This window comes from Polyodon spathula, chromosome 6 (assembly GCF_017654505.1).
Source record: "Polyodon spathula isolate WHYD16114869_AA chromosome 6, ASM1765450v1, whole genome shotgun sequence".
NCBI classification, from domain to species: Eukaryota; Metazoa; Chordata; class Actinopteri; order Acipenseriformes; family Polyodontidae; genus Polyodon; species Polyodon spathula.
Window position 1 is genome coordinate 12,830,269 of NC_054539.1, and position 23,357 is coordinate 12,853,625.

Sequence of the window (23,357 nt, forward strand, 5' to 3'; positions counted from 1 at the left end):
CACTTTGCTGCTAAAAAAGACAAAATAACCAGTAGCTTGCATAGGAGTAATGTGCTTGTTAACACCTACTGTTAATAAACTTTCTCTCTTCCATAGCAGTTGTGCACCAAAGTATATAAAATACATACCATTTTCATATTTCCATTATATATTTTTTTGTTTAGGCAGGACAACTTTAGGTAAACAAGCCATTTATTTGGTATGAAATTTATTGAATACGGTCAAAAGAAGTATTCAATTTAGAAAGCAAATCAAAATTTAAAATAGGTTTTATTTTAAGTGGTGAAAGCAAAAAAAAGGGGGCATTTCTGTATTAAATATATTAATAGTTCACTTATATTTATTTCTATTGCTACCAATTGGTCTTGCACATATAATGAAGCTTACAGATAAAGCACACAGAAAGCCATGGTTACACTTTGCAATTTAAAATAAAGAGTAGAAATGTTACAGAGCTGCCATTAATCACATCTAAACTAAAGCCATATGATTCTACCGATAAACACTGAATTCAAGATTAATATGATCATGTGTGCACATCTGGATTTTGATAACTGGTGATAAAAAAAAGAAGATAAATTGGCAATACCAACTGCCATCAGTTATGCTTGAAAGTCTTTAAGTAGCTGGGTTCCGAAAAATATACCATTATACATCCCCACCTGTTGCTACAACTGTTTAAATAACATACCTGTAATTTTTCCTTTCATTGATATCTCGTGCACTGGGGTTTGAGATCTGTCCTCTAAATCACTGCAGGAAGATCAATTAAAAATAAAAATAAATGCTGTTTTTTTTTTTTTTTTTTTGGTTTTGTTTTTACGTACCACATCATGGATCCTTATTGCTGTGTTACCTGTTTGACAATGTGGGCAATAATCCTTACACTATCAGTGCTCTAGAGAGGACATTTAGAAAAGAGGTTTGAAACAGACTTTAAAGTTATAAGTGTAAAAAGTTGTCAGGATATTATTTAAACAGTTGTAGCAACACGTGAGGACGTTTCCCAGATAGCTTTGTTCAAGGGACCCTAAAAAAACTAGTTTTACATGCACAGTAATCAGTGCAAGTTTAATATTGTTAAATATTTTAATATTGTAAACATTTAATTTTTTTTTTTTTTTTTTTACTTAGTTGAATTCTTACCAATGTTTTTAAATAGGTGATGGGATGCCAACACTATCTTATTCTACTTAGTGTAAATGTATTTCAGCTTTGACCAATACCGTTCATTTTCTCTGATGGTTTAAAATACAGTAGGCTATATCTCTGCTTTATAAGACATGAACTTTAATACTACAATGGAATACTTAACATTTGTTGTAATGGTTAATAAATTGATACAAATCCATGGTGCAATTAATCTGTTTTCAAGGAGACTGAATCTTAGATCAGTAACTAAGAACAACATTTAATTGGTCAGCTCATTTGATATCCAAAGATATACGGTTTGACACATAGATACTGTAATTATGTAGTAACATATGAAAGAAAAAACAGTTATTAGCGGTTTTCATACATCAATTAAGGTTAAAGGTACATAAGCCACCAATTTGTAAAATGGGTTTTATAAGCCACCAGTTTAAAAAAAAAAAAAAAAAAAAAGGTTTTGTTTAAGCCTCTGGTTTCTGAGTCATCATCGTTCTGGGGGAGAGAGGGTATTGGGTGTTCAAAACTGATTATAAATGGTATTACAAGTTTGATTTTCTTACAATCTTATATGAACCCACAACCAACCCACCAAAGTTCCATAAACCCAGGTGTTTATATATAGTTTTCTTCCAGGCTCTGTAAGCAGCATTGGCAATGTTAGGCCACACAAGAAAATTAAAGATGGTAATGTCTTCTTAATGCTCAGTGGTGATACGTGACCTTCTCCTGGGAATTTGTTTTTTTTTTCAGGCTCTTCAGATTCATAGAAGTCAGTCAGTAACCTACCCAGTAAAAAGCAACACCTTTAGATAGTTTTGCATATCATTACATTAGCAGCATATGAAAAATAAATACATTTTATATTATATATATATATATATAACACAAATGACAGCATTTTAGTACTGTATGTACAAACTCTACTAAAAAGCATTGATACCAAATGCTCCTTTGAATCTTCTCCTTTTCCAAATGCAAAGTAATTGTTTTTCTTCGATAATGTGACATTGTAAAAATGTTCTTCCTCCCTTTAGAATTCCTGAAGAGTAAACTCCAGTAACAAGATACCGCTGCTCTCTAATCTCTTCAGTTGGTATTCGTTGTCTGTTTCTTGCTATTAATGTCGAGGTAACTGAGCTGTCCCCAGTATTGTTTATAAGAAATCAGAAATGTGAAGATGAACAATTCAGTGTAGTTATCCTAAATGTTTACTGACAGAATTTGTGAATACATTATACAATGTTTGTGTAATACTTATATATATATATAATAGATATATATATATATAATATAATATATATAATATATATATATATATATATTCTCTATCGGTCTGTTGGGAGTGCTTGTGGCATGTGTGTCTACACTTTATCTGAAAAATTGATTTATTAAATCGCTAAAATATTCAATTACAAAAACAGTTGGCTGGCACAGCACTCTACATATATAATCTAATGGTACTAACTGATAAAGTGCAAGGTCAGTTGGTGTGAATAAAACTTACAGCTAATAAAATATAAATAGATCCAATGCAAAACTTGCAAAAGTTACAGAGCAAGCAAATGCACAGCAAGGACATCAGGAATTAACAATAACAACCCACTTGTCCTTGATGGCGAATCGCTCATGCAGCCACCTCCTAAAGAACACAGGCTCTCTGGGAACGTCTTTCATTTCGATGCGTTCAAAGTAAATATGAACTCTGGGGCATTCCTTGCATAGGAACTCTGTTAAAAAACAAAGAAGAAAAGGTCACGGTACTTGCATACAAAAAAGCAGATAGTATCGTTTTATAAATTCCTGCAAAGCAATTTGTGCTCCAAAGACAATGTTTCCGACCCAGTTTAAGCAGCCTATAACCATCCAGCCCTGTTATAGGCCAGGTTTTTAAAGGGGGTGAAACTCTCAGTGGTGTTTTGTTATAGTGTGAATATGTTTTAACCACTGACACTTACAGTATAGATATTTAACAAGGAAACATTTATTTTAGCAGCACCACTACCTCTCCTCCTGGAGCAAGGGTTAACCATTGCCTCTAAGTTATATTAAGCCTGTATACAAAAGCAGACAAAACATGGGGTTTTGCATGTAGATTTATTGTGCACCGAAATTAACACACTACCGATCCATTAGGAGAGTCAGTACTATTACAACCTATTTAGCAGTTCGTAATACAGAAGGTGAACTCTTGACTCTTGAAAATAAAATATTTATTACGCCCTTCTGTTGACAATAGGCTGATTATCTGTTTCTGATAGTCTTAAGGGCCCCAAGGAAACTGTTTTAAATTATCCAATTGATTTAACAGGACTAATCCAATCTCTTTGATAATGAGGTTAGTACAACCTTTAAAGCACACTAGTGGATAAGGGCAATTTGTTCTGTATGTTATAATCGAGCAGGAACAGCTGGCTTTTATCACAAATCTAGGGCACTCCCATAAACTTCATGTCATTTGAACCTCCCTTGAGGTTAAGTAATTAGGCTAGAAAAGCAAAGTATTTGGTAACCATCAATTACATTTATGAGAGTGTTAATCCACAATGCCAACAAACTTCCGACCTTTTACATTTTCAAATCATAATAAAAAATAAAGAGAAACTGATATTCTTAATACAACCACTTACAATGCATTTTACACGGTGCCGAGACGAACATGGCATTTTCATATACGGATATTTGATTTAGATATTCGTTTGGATATTTGTTCATTTGCAAAATATATATGTAACACATTATTTAGAGTACAAAAATATCCCAGGATTAAGAATACCTACTGTAGGCTCCCTCTAAATTAATTACAAAACAAAGGATACCATCAGCAGTTTACACACACACAGCCTCAGATAAGCTACGTACTGGGTGCTTTACACATTGCAAAAATATGACTTGCATATCCCATTTAAATTGAATGCGTAATGAATAAGCATGGCAATTTTGCTGCACAGCTTCAGCTTGCATGTTATCAAGCTCCTTGCACTTTGTTCGTTTCCTGACATCTCAATGGTCAATTGTGAATATACTGCATGCATTAGCTAGAGAATGGATGCCGGGGACAGCTAATTGTAGCCTGCCTTGGAATTGCCAGAAACACATGAACAATAAGACCAGGTTTTCAATAAATACATAAATAAATACACAAACAAACTCACCTGCTCAACAATGATTTAGGTGAGAATAAATACAAACATTAACTTTAAAATTACCTCACAAGCCTACTGAGGCTTAAAACTGGTGTTTTCATAATTAATAAAAGAAACGGTAAATAAACAGCAACATTTTAATCCTGAAATCTTCCTTTTCTTGAATGATTTATGTTACTGTTTACAGTGCACGACAGAAATGGCAAATTAATAGAAAATTAAATTGTGTTTAATTTCAAGGGACTGCAATCAGGCAAACTCTAGGGATATGAATTCACGTTAATGCCTGTTCATTACACAAATGCATTAAAAGACCAGCAGATAATTCAAATTACATTTGAAGACCACTGCCCATGCACTGTAAATGTTCTGAAAAAAGCAAAATTTCTAGAGCAGGGGTCCTCAACCTTTTTGAATGGAGGCCCATATTAAAAAATGGACTCAGTTTGGGGGCCGGTAGGGCTGGTCAATATTAGTGTGACCCCTGTGCTTGCACCTCACTGGCCAAGTTTCCGATGTCTGGTTGGAGATTTTCTAGAAACTCCTATCCTAAGTTGATCGTCTGTCATTCTTGACTGCAACTTGACAGCTTTAGACAGCAAATGTTTGCTCACATAAACAAGTGCCTGCAAAAACAGTAATCATACTGCAGGCAAACTGGGTGACATTTGGATAGTCACAGTATTTGTCTTTGTGTTGTGTCTCATAGTGCCTCCTAACATCTTTAAAAATGGCAATGCTCTCTTTGCAATTCAAACATAGTATTTTGTCTTATTCTGAACACAGAACTATTCTTCGCTCCACTTTTCGTTAAACGCTGCACTCTGAATCTATTTTCCCTTTCTTTGAAACGGGCCATTGTGGATTTAAGTAGAGACCTTAACAGACTGTCACCAACACACAGTACACAGGCAACAGCACCTTTTAAAAAAAGCAGCAGAAATGCATGAAATTAAAGTTAGTCTTGGGTTCTTGGAAATAAGGATGAGTCCAAAAATGTCAAAAAGAGGGGTGACTGTGCCACTATTGGTTTGAGTTGTACTAGCTTGGCTATGAATCAAAAAAAGAATCACGTCATACACAATTTGAAGGAATTACTGACATTCATCATATTTACGTTTTATTATAAATAACTACTCAAAATATAAAACAGACATTTAATAAACACAGCAGAAGTTATGGTACATTCTTCAGAAAACAATTCATGTATAATTACGCAGGCTACAGATGATATAAGTCAGATTTGCAAAGAAAATACTTAATGTTAATATCACTGCAAAAAGTACATTTCAGTCAGCCCATGTATTCAATGGCCCGAAAAAGTGCACAAAATAGCTTAATTTTAAAAAGCACAGGTGAACGCTGCCTCACTGTTGAACCACCCTTTGCAAAAGTGCAAGGCCCCCACACCAGACGTGATGCAAATTTTCACTGGGCAACAAGATGCTTTCGCAGCAACATCACCACACACACCAGAAGCGATGCACCAGGTTTCAAAACTGCCAGATCTATACAACCATAAAAGTGACTACTGACAAAACTGTGATCAAGACTGGCACATAGTCGTCAACTTGAGAGCCATATTTGCTTACTTGAAAAGCCTGGTATGGCTCACAAGCCATAGGTTGCCAACCCCTGCTCTACAATGTTGGCAAAACATTTACCATGTCGTCCCTGATGTCAGTAATTGGGGGGAGAAAAAAATACTGAAATAGTTCTGTAAATATCAGTACATTTACTGAATAAATACACTTCCACTGGCCTTGACGTTTAATTGCAAGATGTTCCCAAGAAAAGACTGGCATTAGTTTATACATGGGTACATTTTGTTAGATGGAAATGCATCCACTCCAAATACTTCTAGTCACATTTCCCATGACATTTATATACTGTAGTTATCAGTTCACATGTGTCACAGAGATTTTGGAGACTAGCCAGTTAAACCATACCACAACTTTGTTTTCAATATGAGAAAAGAACGTTTTAATGGGATAATTGCAAGAAACAATTATACCGAAACGTGAATCACATTTAATCAGCCAATTGTACAGTAATAGCATAATGTAATGCCCTCAGGTCATTGGGAACCACTTGTTAGTCACATATCAGTATTGGACTTTCATGATGAATTATAATTTAACATCCAGTGAAATAAATAATGGCAAACAAATTATTATTTAATTTATTTTAAACCGACACTAATTTAGCAATATACTTCACAAATGTTACTGACAATATGCAAGGACTGTTTGAGCATGATCTTAATAAAAAGAAAGAAAAAAAGACATTTAGAGATTTGTCAGCATTTCAGTAAAACAGGTGCATAGAGACACTGCAAAAATGGTAAGGTATGTGTCAAGCAGAATAAAATTAAACAAGTCAAGAAACCCTTTGTTGTTGTTGTGAAGTCCTAAGCATGCCAGCAATGTGTGTTTTTTTATCTGTCAGTAACAGGATGTTTATCTGTTACTTGTACCAGTTTTTATGTACTTTCAGGAAGAATTGATAATTGGGAAAATGCCACGTCACAACACTTGTTGTTTACAGGAAACATGGTTGAATAATGGAAAGAATTCAATGAGAAACGATCAACAACTGACAAACAATAAAGTTATGGTCAGCTTTGAACAGTATGTTTTGCATGTATTCAGCTGGTCATGTAAATACACTATTCCACTTCACTTTTTAAGATGATTAGGATTAATCTGCCTCCCCACCAAAAAAAAAAAAAAACCTTCAACACAATTACTATTTAATTACATGAGGAAAATGTTGTTTCAAAAGCTACAGTAACAACATCAAAATCTAATGTTAGAATTTAAAATGCATTTAAACTTAAAATCAACCAACGCATCGTCCTCTGTCTCCAATAGAGAAGTCTAGAACAACTTCATAGAAACAGACTTAACACTCATGTGTTAAAGCTTTGGAACATAAAAAAGCCAGCCAATTTTAATATATAGTTAATAATACAGCTTAACCTACAAGAGGCGTATTTTTGGACAGTCTTTATTATTCAGTGTTGTAGACAAACTAAAGCATACCTACCTGGCATAGATGGAGCGGTCTTTCTTTGACCTTTGCTGTCTAGAGTTCCTTCATATGCTACAGTGATATCATAAACAGCATCCAAGTGACCCTTCATAGAGTCTACAGCTGTATGGGCCGCTTTCATTCTTGGTGTTAGTACATTCTTCAGCACTGCAAGTCCTAGAAAGCATATAAAAGTAGGTTATATGTATGCTTTTTTATATACCTATCTGGTTAATTAACTGACACACACACACACACAAAAAGATGGCAGAATATTGCATGTTTTTATGGAACAAAAGCATAGTAAATCTTGGAAGGATTTCGACTAGTCTCTACAATCTGGTAAAATGAGTTAAGACAAATTTTCAAAAACCCTACAATACACAGAGGTTGCCTAAATAATGTCTTGTAGATAAAACCTTAGGAATCCAGTTGATCACATTCATTTTAGCCTGTGGAACTACAGGATATTTAAAATTATTAACACAAAGTGCTACATTACAGATATGAAATACAGTACAGAAAACACATTTTTGTCCAAAAAAAAATGACACACAGCTTAAAAAAAAAAAAAAAGCAGCACAAAGTGTAAATGAATAATCAGGAAGGTGTCACCAATCAGCAGATTCACACAGTATGCCACAGACTTAAACACCAAAGTAGCCTACAGAAGTATTTCCAGCAGAAATGCTTGCAAGATGAGAAGACCAAGATTGTTCTGAAACAAAACGGGTGCACTGGAATGTCTATTGGACACACCAGTAATGCAATTATCCTTAAAAATGGTTTATCTTGTAAATAAATTCTAAACAGCAAGTGTTATTATAGCTTTATACATGTTTACATTATTATGAACATTAAATAAACAAAAGACAAACATTTGTTTAAACTATATGTAACAGGGCTTGGAGCCCTGTAGAGGAGAGGGAGCAGGGTAAAGCCCTGCTCCTATAAAGTACATTTGTTTTGTATTATGATTTACTATGTATTTAAATGATGGCGAAAGCCATGTTATTATTTATTTGTATTTACTTAAGAATGTCTGTGCCTTTACCTGTATCTTTGTTTTGTTTGTGTATTGTTTTGCAGCGTGGATGGGAATTATTTGATAATTGATAGCTAGTTAATCCCTCGGTCACTAATATAAAAGCCTGCAGTTCTCCCTGCTCTGGATGGGTGTTCGGAAGAGGAACGAGAGCGAGCTTTGTTTTGTTTGTGTATTGTTTTGCAGCGTGGATGGGAATTATTTGATAATTGATAGCTAGTTAATCCCTCTGTCACTAATATAAAAGCCTGCAGTTCTCCCTGCTCTGGATGGGTGTTCGGAAGAGGAACGAGAGTGAGAGCGGAGAAAAAGAAACAAAAGTAAAAACAAAACAGTATAGGATCAGTGAAGGCGACCTGGGTCTGGTTTATGTTGTGTTTGAGATTTGTTTTTGTTTAAACTTTTATTTTCATTCTGTAAGCAGTGTGTTTTGTTTAAATATTTTATTTATTTTTGTTTGAATAAACGGCACCATAGCGTCCTTTTGCACTGCAGTACCTTGCCTGTGTTTTGTTCCTGTTTTGTTCGCCACTTAGCCAACCCTGTCACACTATACAATTACTAGCAGTTATAAAATGATATTACAGCAAATTTAAAAAATGTTTGATAAGCGCTCCCATTTATTCAGGAATCGTGCACAACAAACAGTTGTAACTTGTAAGTGTCTCATAAGCTTTGGAAACACCATATTCTTCAAAATGCACACACATGAATATCACATGGCAACAACTATTCAAAAGTAAAGTGGAGGCCTGAAAACAATCTGATATATACCTAGTTTACATATAGTACAAGTTGTTTTAGATCAAACAGAATTAACTTTCTAGTGCAACTATGGATATACAGGCCAACTTCACTATAACAAACCCCCCTGGGACCTGGAGAAATGTTTGCTATACAGTAGTCTCTGTGTGTAGGAACACCTCCCAAGAGAACAGTTTGCCTAAGAAAACACCCTTGTGGTGAAACTGATTTTCCCCATTGTAAATGCTCCACCTAAAGGAACAGGAACTTCGCTTAAAAGAACACCTTTTTGGCACCACTAACTATTCGTTCACAACTGACACAGTACTGTTTTGTAACCTAACAACTCTGACAACATTCTGCATAAAGTACTAATTATGTATTTGATTATAAAAGTTTCATTACTTATATGTTAAAGTTTTATTTTCATATTTTGATACAGCTTAAAGCACATGTAACTAGCTGGGCAAACATTTGCAGTCTCTCTTATCTTGGCACCTGGGCAGAGAGCCAAAGTTAGCAGGTGTCTAATCAAGATGTGTGGAGGACTGGAGACACAGTGTGAAAACCGAACACCACAAACACAGGACTAGTTTGAAAGAGTTTCAAATAGATTAGCTTAAGATAGTCTGTAAAATGCTTAAATGTGACGCTCTATAGAATGTTTCCCCCCTTATTAGAAGGTGTGTTGAAGGTGTGTGATAGCAGGGTGGAGCCACACTGATTGGAAGAGAGTATAAGAAATGGGGTGGAAATGCTAATATATTCATAGTATTTAATGTCTTTTTTTTTTTTTTTTTTTTTAAATAGTCAGTCAATTCTTTGATTTGACTCCATGGACGTCTGTGTTATGATGCAAACGTACACACTAGGGCATGCTGTGACCTGCACGTCTTTGCTTGCTTGTATCCAATGTTTATACGATTGTATTAACATTTTATTTTATACATCTAATGTCTTTTTGATAAAAAAAAAATAAATACATTATCAAATTTATTTCCCTACAGGTTTATTCAGACTTTTCAAAAGTAACTTCTCATTGCGAGTGTCTTGAGGCACACCAATTGGTTTATTTATTGCCCATTTTTTCTACGCTGATTTCCACGAGTGCACCTTATCGCTACAAAATGGCATGTAAACAAAACGGCAAACGTGCTGTTGTTTATCTTGCCACAAAAAGTGGAAAATTGTTCTAGCTCCTGAAAAAAAACCTGAATCAAACACAAATCACCAAGCAATTTGGATTTTTTCTGTTCTGGCGAGTTTCTTCTCCATTCTGTTAAATAATGTTGCACATGTCTTGAATATTGCTCCTGTACAAGTATTGATAATTAATCTAGACCGGCTACTGCATTTTTAAACATGTGTAGGAGTGCTGTGTTAATTAAGCTTGACAGTCAGTTTCTTAATGTTAGTTTGTCTGTTACTTTATTATAGTTTATTAACACACTTGCCTCTTGTTTTTTTGTTACTTATTCTGTTCATGTCATATGTTGATGCACGTGTCATGACAAGTGATACATATTTATCTATTTATTGATTCATATTGTGTCTGGTAGTCAACTCCGTCTTAGAGAACACTTCAGCTAAGAGGGGTGTTCTCTTAGCCAGAGATAGGGTGTTCACTATAATAAGGTTAGGCAATTTGCTGCATCAGAATAATGAGGAAACACCAAATTTAAACTGAACATCAATATATAGTACTTTTCTGAAGATTACTTCACACTGATCAACATTTAAACGGTTGCATACGTCATGCATGATTCTTACTACAATAGCGTTGTCTTTCAATACTCCAACCATTCACAGAGATAATAACACATTCACACGGGAGAAAGTTCAGTGTCAGTCAGTACTGAGATTGTTGTATTCAGGAAGATCCTGGTAAGTGATCATTCTAATAGGGCTAATTTCCATTGAAAATATCGGTTCTTACTGTTGGGATTGTTAAACAGGGGTTCATCATAAGAAGTGTTCATTTTGTAAAGTTAGTCTGTATTACCTTATCAGTGTATTTGTACAGCAGCTGTAAGACATAGCAGATACTGTCGGGTTTGTAATACTTTTAAAACAATTTCAAATTCAGAAACCTGGGGCTAATAGCAAGTGCAAAAGGCTAGGCTAAACTATTCAGTTAATGTACCATCTCAGGAGTCAGCTGGAAGCAAATGCATTCCTCCAAAATGTTTAATAAAGAAAAAAAAAGCCAATGAGATGACCAGAAAAGTATTGTTTTGCAATGGAAATGAGGCCCAATAAGAAGAAACCAAAAGGTACATTGTTCATTTTACAGGTAGTCTACACGACGCAGTACCCGCAATGGTGTGAAGGAGAAAAGTTCTGAACTTAGCCGACTGTGAAAGCTACTGGACCTGCAAAGCAATACATTAGGTGCACCAGTGGAAGATGTGTGAAATACATTAGGTGCACCAGTGGAAGATGTGTGAAATACATTAGGTGCACCAGTGGAAGATGTGTGAGCTGGAGGCCCATCAGGGTGGACCAGAGAGGAATTCCAAATGTGTCATTTTTACCACCACAGTTGGAGGGGCTAAAATCTTAAGTACCTTAAAAAGCATTTCAGGCACTAAAAGTGATTAGATGGTACTTTCACACTGTTACCACCAGAAGTGCACAACAATTTTAACGTAGGTAATGATAATATTTTGTTAAAAATGCTTTGTTGTGATGCATGTGTAAATAAAGACAAATGGAACCCGCATTAAAACTCAATGCTTTCAATCTCAACTTATGAGCTGTGAGTATTTCTCAGAATACCATATTAGGTGACATGAACAGAGAACGACATATTACAGTGTTCTCTTTGGCTTTAAGGTTTTACTATGATAAACACGGCAATTAGCCACAAACTAAGTACAACAACCAATACTAAACAGTTTTTTTTTCTCATATAATGATCAATTCATGGTTGAAGACATTTTTAAATTGAGCATTCACTTTGTGAAACTGCATGTCACCGTTAGCACTTTGTCACGTCTGCAGGCAATTAAAAAGGTAATGTTTATTTAAGCTATGCCTTCCTACATATTTTATTTAAAAAAAAAAAAAAAAAAAAAATGCACTGGTCAGCAAGAGCTTTCAGTAACCTGGCAAACTGCCTGTGGGCCACTCACAATACTGAAGTATAAAATGCTTAAACCGTTTTTTATTTGGTCAGAGGCTTAATTCAACACTATCTACAAACATCAGGGTCATGAGATTTTGCTCCGCATGCCAAGTAAAGCAAACCCTAATGAAATAAAAATGTACCTTTTTACGCGGCTGCATAAATTGGATCCCCATTTCCTTTTATAGTACTACTTCTGGGAAAAGTACAAAATGGTCATTTGTATCTGGTTAACTTCAATACAGAACTGGCACAACTGCGTTCTGAGTCATTACTGAATATAATCTCCAACCGAATCTGTGAGTTCTACGCTATGCCACGGACAGTCTATTGCACTATATGATAAAGTGCAAAAAAAAAATTTGCTCCCCACAACACAGGTTTTGAACCCTGACCATTAAGATGTCCTACAGCTTTCAGTTACAATTTTTCCTCAGCATATCTCAACTTATTAGTATATTCTCAGTTATACAGTACAATTATGTATGAAGCATGATTCACATGAGACTAAAAATCAGGTGTCCTCAGAGTTAGTTAAAAGCAAAGGACGTCTTGGAACGTCCCAGACAAAAATTAGTTTTCATCATGGAAAGTCGGTAAATTCAAAATGAAATGCAATGTTCAGACACAAAAGTGATCCTTATCCAATCAAAAAAGCTTTTCTTGCAACTTGCATTTGCTTGGTGGAAGTCTCTCTTTTTTTTTTTTTTTTTTTTTTTTAATTACTGCATGATGAATTAGCCATTGTGCAAACAAGTAACAGGAAGCAATTGTTAATCTTCTGTGTGAATCACTGCACGCAACAACAAATACCACATTGGTGCCCAGATTTACACTTCACATTCTTATCAGGAAACAGTTCTTAGGATTGTTAAACAGGGGTTTGTCATAAGAAGTGTTCATTTTGTAAAGTTAGCCTGTATTACCTTATCAGTGTGCCACATTACTGCCCAGATTTACAGTTCACATTCTTATCAGGAAACTCAATGCTGCAGCAATAAATATGGTTTAATGTGTTCTGCATTTTGAACAGAAACTTCAAGGAAATCAGTTAACACAATGCCTCTTCAGAAAGGCTCAGTGCAGTATAATGTATTGAACGTCAGATACTAGAATACACAATTACAGTTATTAAATACATTTATTACCGGCCTTCAAGCTACACAGTGAAATAAATAATAGTATAAGATAACAATAGAAGAACTAGGAAGAGATTCAGATTTATTTAGAAATAGATACATGTGCCAGTGTGAGTAAGGTAATGCAACCAAGACTCTTTGCTGAAAAAATGTAATAGTGTTGAAGTGGAAACTTGTAATGTATGAAAAGAGTATTTGTACTATACAAAAAAAAAAAAAAAAAAAAAAGAAATCCATACCTTCTTTACAGGCAAAATCTTGACTAGCAGAAATTACTTTTTGGAGTTCGGGATTGTAACGGGTTCCTTCTGGAAAAATTACAAGATACATCTACACACACAAAAAAAAAAAAGAAAAAAACAAAAAAAGATAAATTACACAGGTTAAAACTTAAGCATCACAATCCATAATGATAATGTATTTGATATCTTATTTTAAATTAAAATAAAAACATGTATGAGTAACTTACAAAGATGGCATTAAAAAATAAAGCTGTGTCTGTTTATCCAACTCCTTTTTAAAATATATATTTCACAGCTGAAATTACTACAGGCATTTGGTAGCACTAAAATAATGGCTGGAATTCCATAGGATTGCAAAGGAGTAACATCTGAAAAACATTTGTTATTATTTCGTAATAGCTGGTCAGAAATCCATTTGGATTTGTAACAACAAAAGAGTAGCAGCCAATGCATTAGAATCCATATGAACCTGCCGCTGTTATTTTAAAGTGTAAAACAGGCTTTATAGAAATGTTATCTCCCTAGCAACAATCAATTTTCAGTGGGGTTAAACATAACTACTTAAAAATCCAAACTAAAGGCCACTTTAAGTCATGGTTTCAAAAGGATTTAAAAGGGTTCAAATGAGTATCAAAATACGCACTTTAACTGCATTAAACGTTTCTTAAGTGATGCTTATTAGAAGAGCACTTAAGTTTTAAAAATGCCAAAAAAGTAATCCTTTTGAATTTAACAGCAATGAATGCCAGATAAAAAGCCTCAGCAATACAGTTCTGTGCAGTACTATGCCTCTTCATGTTTTACCAATCATATGAAACTGGGATATATCATGTGTTGTCAAGTGGGTAATAAAATTCTAAGCAGAGAAGACCGAAAACACAAGGCTTCAATCTAGTACTAGCAACTCTGTCATTCAGCCATGCTGCTCAGTCATGGGAAAAAGTCACTTGGCAACAAATACTTATTTTCAAATAGAAAATGATCAAGGGATTTTGTGAAGAATATAAAATTGGCAATCTTAAAATGTCATTTATATTTTATATTTGTTTTGTTGACAGATTTGTGAACAATTTACCACTGTATTACACTTTACATGCAACCTCAAGCAAGTTCTAACTTGTATTCAATAACATAACAAAAGTCTGTTGACCGTCATGTACATGATAATATAAATGTATATTAATAATTTATATATATATTATATATATATATATATATATATATATATATAATATATATATATATACATACATACATACACACACACACACATACATACTGTAATACAGCAGGGAGGGGGTTGATATCCTCCCTGCAGAAAACATGTGCGTATGCACATCTTGTTAATTGTTTTATTATTAATTATCCCCTGCACCTGGTAGCTATTGTAAATTAAACCCAGGTGCAGGGTATTTAAGAGAGGCTGCTAAACTGCTCGGGGCTGTTGTGAGTGAAGAGCCGTGGTGCCGAAAGGGTTAGTGGGCGTGTGTGTGTATGTCTTTTTGTGAACCTGTAAACAGGTTAGCCATCCGGTCTGTGTAGTTAGGTTCCTGTGTGGTGTAGTTATTGCTCAAGAAAGAGCTAGGTGTTTGTTTTGTTTATTTCTGTTTTTGTTTATTAAAAGTGCGCGTAAGCCCTGAAAAAAATCAATTTCTGTGTCCTGGGTCCTGAGTTAAAGGGACAACGAACCGTGTGAGTGGCAGAATTCGCTACTATATATATATATATATATATATATATATATATATATATATATATATATATATATATATATATATATATATACACACACACACACACACACACACACACACACACACACACACACACACACAAACTAGTAAAAAAACACAAATTGTACCCCCAGGCATAATCACAGGGGAATGTCACATGATACTGCATGTTTTGTAAACATGAAGTAAAATACATTTGTGAAAAAGACATGTGACCTGAGGTTGAAACAATGTGGAAGTGAAATAGTTAATCGTCTACTGGACACCACCCGTACTGTACTTTAATCAAGTGAAATTGCAAGGGCATTTCTTCCTGTAACACAAAACGTTATATTTAGAAATTCTGGACCAAAAAACAGCAGTACTTACCGGGGTTCCTAACTTTGTTTGAGAGATGAGTTTGTTTCTCATTGCTTGCTCATCAAATTTGGCACTTCGCTTCACATAAACACCTCCATGCTACAAAACAAAACATTTATTAGTTACATTTTTTTCAATACTACATAGAAATACTTACAGTACAATGCAGTTAATGTTAGTCTGCCACAAATCTACCAACCAGTGTCAAGAAAGGTAACTAACATTAAAAGTAAATTTTTCTGAAAGCATATTCCCTCAATTCTGAAAGAGATTTTTTCAGAACAAATGCAACACTTGGAAGTGCATGCATATTGTGGAACCTATCAGAAAAAACAATATTCAGATGTCCTCAAGTGAACCTATAGAAGAGAGATCCGAATACCTGTGAAAAATACCATCCATACAACGGAAGCCATTTCAACCCATCTTTTAAAACATATCGCAGGTGTCCAAGGGCATTCTGTCTGACTGCAAGCATGTCCGCGATTATCCAGTCAACTGCAGAAAGAAAAAAAAATACACACAAATAACCTTTAGTAAAGATTTGTATAACAAATTATTTGTTTGGCATTAGGCTTTCTATCTTTAAACAAAAAAAAAAAAAGTTTTTTTTTTAATGCTGTTTTGCATTACTCTAAGCTAATACTTGCAAACACACATGCATTTCATGTTCCATTATCCATTTTCAGTTGATTAAACAGCAATTTGAAAATATAAAGTAAACAGGAAAATACAAAATTACAAAATGTCAGACAATAGGGAGATTGTACAATTGCATTTGGAATACACACATGTGAAACATATGGCAAAGTAACACTGTCATGTAAATTAAATGACAATTCCTACTTGCCTTAAGCGTTCATACTATGTGGGATGCCAATGTACATGCAAAAGTTTAAACATGTGTTGTACAAATGCATATGGAGATATGGACATTAGCACAGCCCAATCACAGGTTAGAACTCACAGATTCAAGAACTTAGGAATGTTTATATCAAATTCTATTACAACTGGATGAGAAAGTTACAGAAAATAATATCATTAAAATTCCTGAACTACCGTACCATATATAAATATAACTGAAAAGGACAAACCTGTACACTGATGATTAGAAAGGTAGACCACATTCTCTTTGTTCTTTGGTATATCTCCATAAATAACTACCTGCAATTAAAAGATATAGAATTTTTATTACTATTGAAAAGATGAAAAGTAACACAGGAAAAACTTACATGAAACTAGGTCAAGAAGAAAGGTTTCAGCCATTGCCTTTATTATAGTGAAATGTGTTGCACTGGAAGCAAATTTGTATATTTTTTTGCTTTTCAACAAAAGAAAAACGTGTGACTTGTTACTGTAATGGATAGACAGACCAGACAAATCTATGGATGACTGAAGCAGTAAAAGAAGGTAAGCCACATTTTTTTAATCTAATAACAAACACACTCCTGGTAGCACAGGGAAGTATATGTTAATGTTGCATGAAAACAATACAGTACGGTACCTGCAAGTTTCTATTTATGTGTTGTGCTGTGGTACTTGGATTTAAAATAAAAGTTCTTAAATTCACCTCGTAATATTACCTTCTTTTCCAACAACTAAATGGGATTTGTGGTCTTGATTTTACACAAAAAATGTATTTTATAAAAACAGAGTTGACAGACTATCATTGTGAACATTGTACTAATACTGCTGGTCACCATAATAACTGATAATATTTTTCCTGATGACCATTCAGCGTTTTGAACAAAATCTTATGAATCAGGTTCAGGCTTTTGCAGATTGACAGCCTGAAAGCCAGATGTGGAATATAATGATAGGTTGAAAATAAATTTTTAAAAAATATCTGAAATACGTATTTTTCTTTTTTTAAATGCGGATCCTTTTTCACAGTGACAGGAATTATTTTGCGCACATTATCAGCATGACCTGAGGTGCAATGCAACACCTGGGTCGAGCTGCCAAAAATAATGCCACTCCCATAAATATCCGACATCACCAGGAGCTGACTCCACTGACACCCCAACAATATGCTGTTTGTTAAATCACATGCATGTGCAAAATCTGTTTGCTTCTTGTGCCTGTTGCTCAATAGGACTCTATATTTAAAATGTTAGTGTGACATCCGGACACAGACACAGTGTTTATCCGTACTCCAATACTCTGATATGCATTACAACTTGGAGATAGACAACCTCCACTTGAACTGCAGAATATAATATGTAATAGATAATTTCCTTAGTAAGTTTCATTAGACTTTGATAAAGGGTTCTCTAGATACAGTATTACAAACCACGATAGGCCGTGCGGTTCCCATGATAAGGTCCGAGGTGTAAGCCGTGGGCCACTAACCACCCCATAAGTGGGATATATCATCGGAACCACACGGCCCGAAGTGTTTTATACCACTTATAACACAGCTACCTGTCATTTGGGGGAATTAAAATAATGAAGACAAAACCAGAAACGAATATTGTGTATACATCCCCTGTATCATATAGTCCCATGTTTAATTTATACTTCACTTGTTAAAAATAATTTGCACGTCTCTGTTTATTGTGAATCGAAAGTGGCATCGTGAAACTAGAGGACTGAGAATAAGCTAATTATGTTGCTTGGCTGGGCGGAGTTTCAAATAACACTGAGGACGGCAGGACAGCAGCTGCGATGGGTGCTGAAGCCGGATCTTCAGGTGAGTTTGTGACTTTGTTATATGCGAGGCACACATGTTGAAGTCTGTTTTCATCCTTTTGGATTTAAAAAGATGTTTTTGGTAGTTGTCGAACACCCTTGCGCCCACGTCGTACCAGATTAAGTTTAAGATCGAACCAGAGTTTATGCCCCAATCTGACCGCGATGTCAGGGGACAGTGCCTCAGTTTGTCGCAGACGCTTCAAATCCAGGCCGGTAATTCTGGGGGTGGCATCTGGCCTTGTCTACCTGCTTTTCTAAGTTTTCCTGGTTTTAAACTCAATGTCAGAAGAGATGTTAACACTTCTGCTGTTAAAATATCTCTTTATAGGGGCTCCCGAGTGGCGCATCCGGTAAAGACGCGCCAGGTGGAGTGCAGGATGCGGCCTATAGCCTGGAGGTCCCAGGGGGCGGTGCACAATTGGCCAAGCACCATCCTGGGTTGGCTGCATGGCAGGCCTGCAGAGTGAAAAGAAGCGGTTGGCTGACAGCACGTATTTCGGAGGACAGCGTGTGTTCGTCTTTGCCGCTCCTGAATCAGCGCTGGGGTAGTAGCGGAGAGCAAAATGGGGTAAAATCAATTGGCGACTACTAAATTTAAAATAAACAAATAAATAAAAAATAACTATTTAGTCCCGCTCTCAGCATTACAAAACTGGAGACTGAATACTGGTCGCCAGTTGAACTTCTTGCACTGGCATAAAATCCCCTATAATGTTGTTGAGATCTTTTGGATTTATTTCCTTAAAATGGATGTCCATATTTTTTTTCTTTAAGCCAGTCTAAGTACATTAACAGCCCATGCTGTTGTTTTTTTGGTGTTCTCAATCTTAGTTTTCTTCTATTTCATTTAGCTGTTCCTCGTCTACTGTTATGTGTCTACTCTTGATAGTTGCTGGTGCACTTATTTTATTTATTTATTTATTTATTATTATTTCAGCTGGACTGCTGTCTTAACTCAGCAAGTTGGTATTGTACTGGTTATCTGTTTTCATTCACAAATATATTGAAGGAAATAGGTGGAATGTCACTCATTTTTGGCTGTGGTTTTGTAACAAATAACCAATAAAATGGCAGTTTGTCATGGAACTTAGAATGTAGTTGTGCGTAGTGATTTATTCACTGTGAAGTGGCTCATTAGTCTGCAAGCCATGGTATACGTTATATATACTCACGGTCATGTGACGCTGTTTAATCAATCAGAGATTGTTATTTTTCCAAGCCATTTATATATATATATATATATATATATATATATATATATATATATATATATATATATATATATATATATATATATAATGTACAGTAAGTGTGACAAAGACTCTGTATACCCCTGGATTATAAGATGCTACGTAATTTAGTGCAAAAGATGGTCCTTAGCAAGTTTCAAAAGAGCTGGACAAACATCTGTTTGTATGCAAAACCCTAAAGTGTAACATACATACTATGCCTGCCTCCACAACTTCTCCCCCAGCGGGCATATGCATCCCGAGACATACAGCAAGCAGTCATGTTTTGCTCTGCAGTACTTCAGATTAAACATGCATTTGTTCCAGTGAAAAATCCACACTTTAAGGAAAAATATAATGTTGTATGTTACAACATTTCTGAAAAGCTGAATGCAAGAACCTCTACATCAGTCTACATCATGGTTGTTTATCAGGAGTTCTGTAAATTTACACATACTAATTTCGAACTGGAGGCCAAATCCTGCTACTGTACTGTAATGCAAACATCAGCATGCCAAAAAAACTGTCTATCTCAATTTCTTCCATGTTTCCATGTTTAGATGTCTGTTCATATTTGATAAAAAACCATCATGCAACAGCTGTACAAGCTGGCTTGTAAAATATATGGGATTACGGGTATTCATCCATTATCAAGATGTTGAACTCAGGAAGACAAATAATAAGGGGTGCATGTACCGGAACAAGGCTGATACAAAAGGTTTCTAGGTTTCAAACTACGTTTACTTATTTCTCCTGAACACTACTATACAGTAATAATTATTTTTAGCATAACACAAAAAGGGGTGTTTAGTATTTACACAATTCTACTGCTAAAAAAAGACCACGGTTCCACTCTCTAATAAAGGAAAAAACTTATGTGTTACTCATACAGACCTATAACCCATTATGACATGTGTACCTACTGTATCATTTGGGTCTAGATACTAAAAATGGCAAAGTTGTCAGCGCATAATTCTATGTGCAGTAATTATTTTCGTTTTTAAATGAATTACTGTGGAATTTGAACAATTCCACTTGTCATTAGGCATTCAAGATTATGTGACCAGATACTGGGCAAAATGCTATAAAAAAAACAAAAAAAAAAAACAAAAAAAAAACAAAAAAAACGTATAAACACTGAAACCATTATGAATCTTTAATGTATGTATTTCTAGAATACAGCCAACGTCAGAATGCCTTTTGTGGTGTAACATGGCATTTGGCCTCTTGACCTCTACAGTCCAACAATTATGAATGATTTAAATAATTGATAATTAATATTATTTAAATGAAGTGGGCATACTTTACAATAGTTTAGCCTGTGTGGAGCAGTAGTATGTGCTCCACAGATACCCGATTTCTGCAATGTGGTGTGAATGAAGACTCACCTCTACCCCTGTGTAGTTCTCGAAGAAGAAAAGGACCATGTTCTGGTAGACTGAGTACACACGATCATCCACACCATGGTATAATCTAGCTGGAAGGACAGTGGTGAGGAGCCGCAAGACACTCCATGTAAGAAGGTACGCCGGGGCTGTGCCTAACATTACAGCGGCAGGAAACCAGTACCGCATGGAGTATGTGTGCACCACCATGGACAGTAGCATTATAAATGATCTATTGAGAAAACTATACAGCTCGAATGCGAAAATTAATTTAAAAAGTTAACTTTTCCTGTGTTGTTAACATCAAACTATTAAAAGTTGACAGCCAAATTTGACATGTCAGAATACTAAGCCATACATAAAGCGACACACTGGCTCAAATTAATTAATCTTACTCAACTGCACTATTTTTTCACGAAGATGAAAATAAGAACGCGTGTGATAGCTGAACATTAATACATTAATGAAAAAAAAAAAAAAAACCTTGACTTCAGTGCAAAAATAATAAGTCACTATCATAAAAAAAAAACACTGATTAAATGTAACGCTATATTTTGTGCAAACCTGGATATTCATGCCTTTTTTTACTTAAACGGGAGGCACGTTTCTTAACAACTAAATGCCTAGCACTGACCCTAGTACTATGTACTCATATATATATATATATATATATATACTATATAATCTTTACTCTATGAACTTCCTTTTACAAAGTCAACCACGCCTTCTTATAGACTCCATGTTGGACGGGCTACGTCACAGAAGCGATTAACACCGAGACCACTCATTCGCTGAGGTTGCACTTCCTGATGTACCGGTTGGTAAGGGAAGATAGTTGCTGGCTGATCCATGCTGTTTTGTAATGGTGTGCATTTAAGGAGATTTTCGGAATCGGGTCGGAACTAAGTATCTGTCATTGAAACCGGGTATTTGGAGTCAGATTCCGGTTCCCAAACTATTTAGAAAAACATGCCCGTATGTCAAGCTAAACTAACTCATACGCGATCAGTTATCCAAAACAAGTACAACAAAACGCGAGAGTATATATATATATATATATATATATATATATATATATATATATATATATATATATATATATATATAAGCACATCAATTAAGTGCACGTGTGTCATGTCAACTGTATTTAAGTATTTGGTCATTTAAATGGTTGTTTGTTTTTTAATAATCAGTTTTCTTTTAAAAAAAAAAAAAAAAAAAAAAAAAACAGTACCCATTGGAACCGGATCCTTGATATCTGCATCCGGTCCGTCGGTTCCAAAGCAGGAACCGGTTCGCACATCCGTGGTTTAAGAATGGTTCTTGGTTGTAAAATCGTGTTGCTGAGCTTTCATCCTTATACTGTGTCTGTAGTGTGGTATAAACATGTGTTCCAAGAGGCCAGATTCACAAGAGCGTTTTTTTTTAAATATTTTTTAGTCGCAGTACCACAAAAGTGTTTATTTATTTATTATTGTTTTTAATCATATGAATTTTAGTACCTGCTGTAGCTACATTGAACTGTAGGTACGAGCATGTAGGTGTTCGTTTTAATTTCCACAATATGCAGAACAACAGTAACGTGAAGATCATAGTGTTTCCGATTTATTTTGAATGTGAACCCAATCTGGTTACCAGGCTGTTGTCTGTTATAGCTTGGTCGCGGTAAAATTAATCACCTAATCTACTTTAATTTAACAATTCCTACTTAATTATTTATTAGTTAGAAATATACCAAACTTCCAGTTACTGGTTTGGAAATTTGTATTACGTTTTCCTTTACTGTCGCTCAATTTGCGATTATTTGTCTTACATATCATAAACATGCAACCGTATATAGTTCAGTGAAAGACAAAACAATAAGGGGCAGAGATGGTGTACATGTTTTTTTTTCCTCTAGTTTTTCAATTATACAGTTGTGTGTGCAACACTGATATACGTAATTTAATTGCATTGTTTAATATAATTTGCTGTAAAAATCAATAAATAGCAATGTCAAAGGTGATATGCCAGTGTACCACTAATAGAAATATTGTAGAAAAACATGAGTGGTCTGCAAACAGGGTCGTTAAATTTCACCTTCATTGCCTTTGAATCACTAAAAAGTGCTCTAGAGCACAACAATCACGGGTTACTGTGCTTTCTATTCCTATCCTGTGTTTCCCTACGAGGGTTAACTCAATTATAGCAACATACAAAAGACGACTCCTTAAAATGAACAATATAGATTTTAAGTCCTAATAGGAATCTCAAATGTTATTAAACGTAACATCGTGTTGATACAGGCAGTAGGCATTCTTGTCATTTGGAAGTAGGTTTTCAATTCAATCG

General features: G+C 35.0%; 1 protein-coding gene across 1 annotated transcript; it reads right to left on the reverse strand.

The window, feature by feature from the left end:
- Window positions 1-821: 821 nt before the first annotated feature.
- Window positions 822-21,762, reverse strand: LOC121316864 (1-acyl-sn-glycerol-3-phosphate acyltransferase epsilon-like). Its single transcript, XM_041252142.1, has 8 exons — window positions 21,030-21,762; window positions 16,813-16,882; window positions 16,101-16,216; window positions 15,728-15,817; window positions 13,623-13,713; window positions 7,344-7,505; window positions 2,756-2,879; window positions 822-1,934 (listed from the first exon to the last, which is right to left on the reverse strand). The coding sequence occupies exons 1-8, from the start codon at window positions 21,246-21,248 to the stop codon at window positions 1,709-1,711; spliced, it is 1,098 nt and encodes a 365-aa protein (XP_041108076.1). The 5' UTR covers window positions 21,249-21,762; the 3' UTR covers window positions 822-1,708.
- Between the last annotated feature and the right edge of the window lie 1,595 nt (window positions 21,763-23,357).

Excerpts from the sequence above, each read along its gene's own strand:
- LOC121316864 (XM_041252142.1), bottom strand. The coding sequence starts at position 21,248 with ATGCTACTGTCCATGGTGGTGCACACATACTCCATGCGGTACTGGTTT. Across the intron at positions 16,883-21,029 it reads AGAACTACACAGGGGTAGAG|GTAGTTATTTATGGAGATAT; the intron begins GTGAGTCTTCAT and ends TTTTAATTGCAG. Across the intron at positions 13,714-15,727 it reads AAACAAAGTTAGGAACCCCG|ATGTATCTTGTAATTTTTCC; the intron begins GTAAGTACTGCT and ends TTGTGTGTGTAG.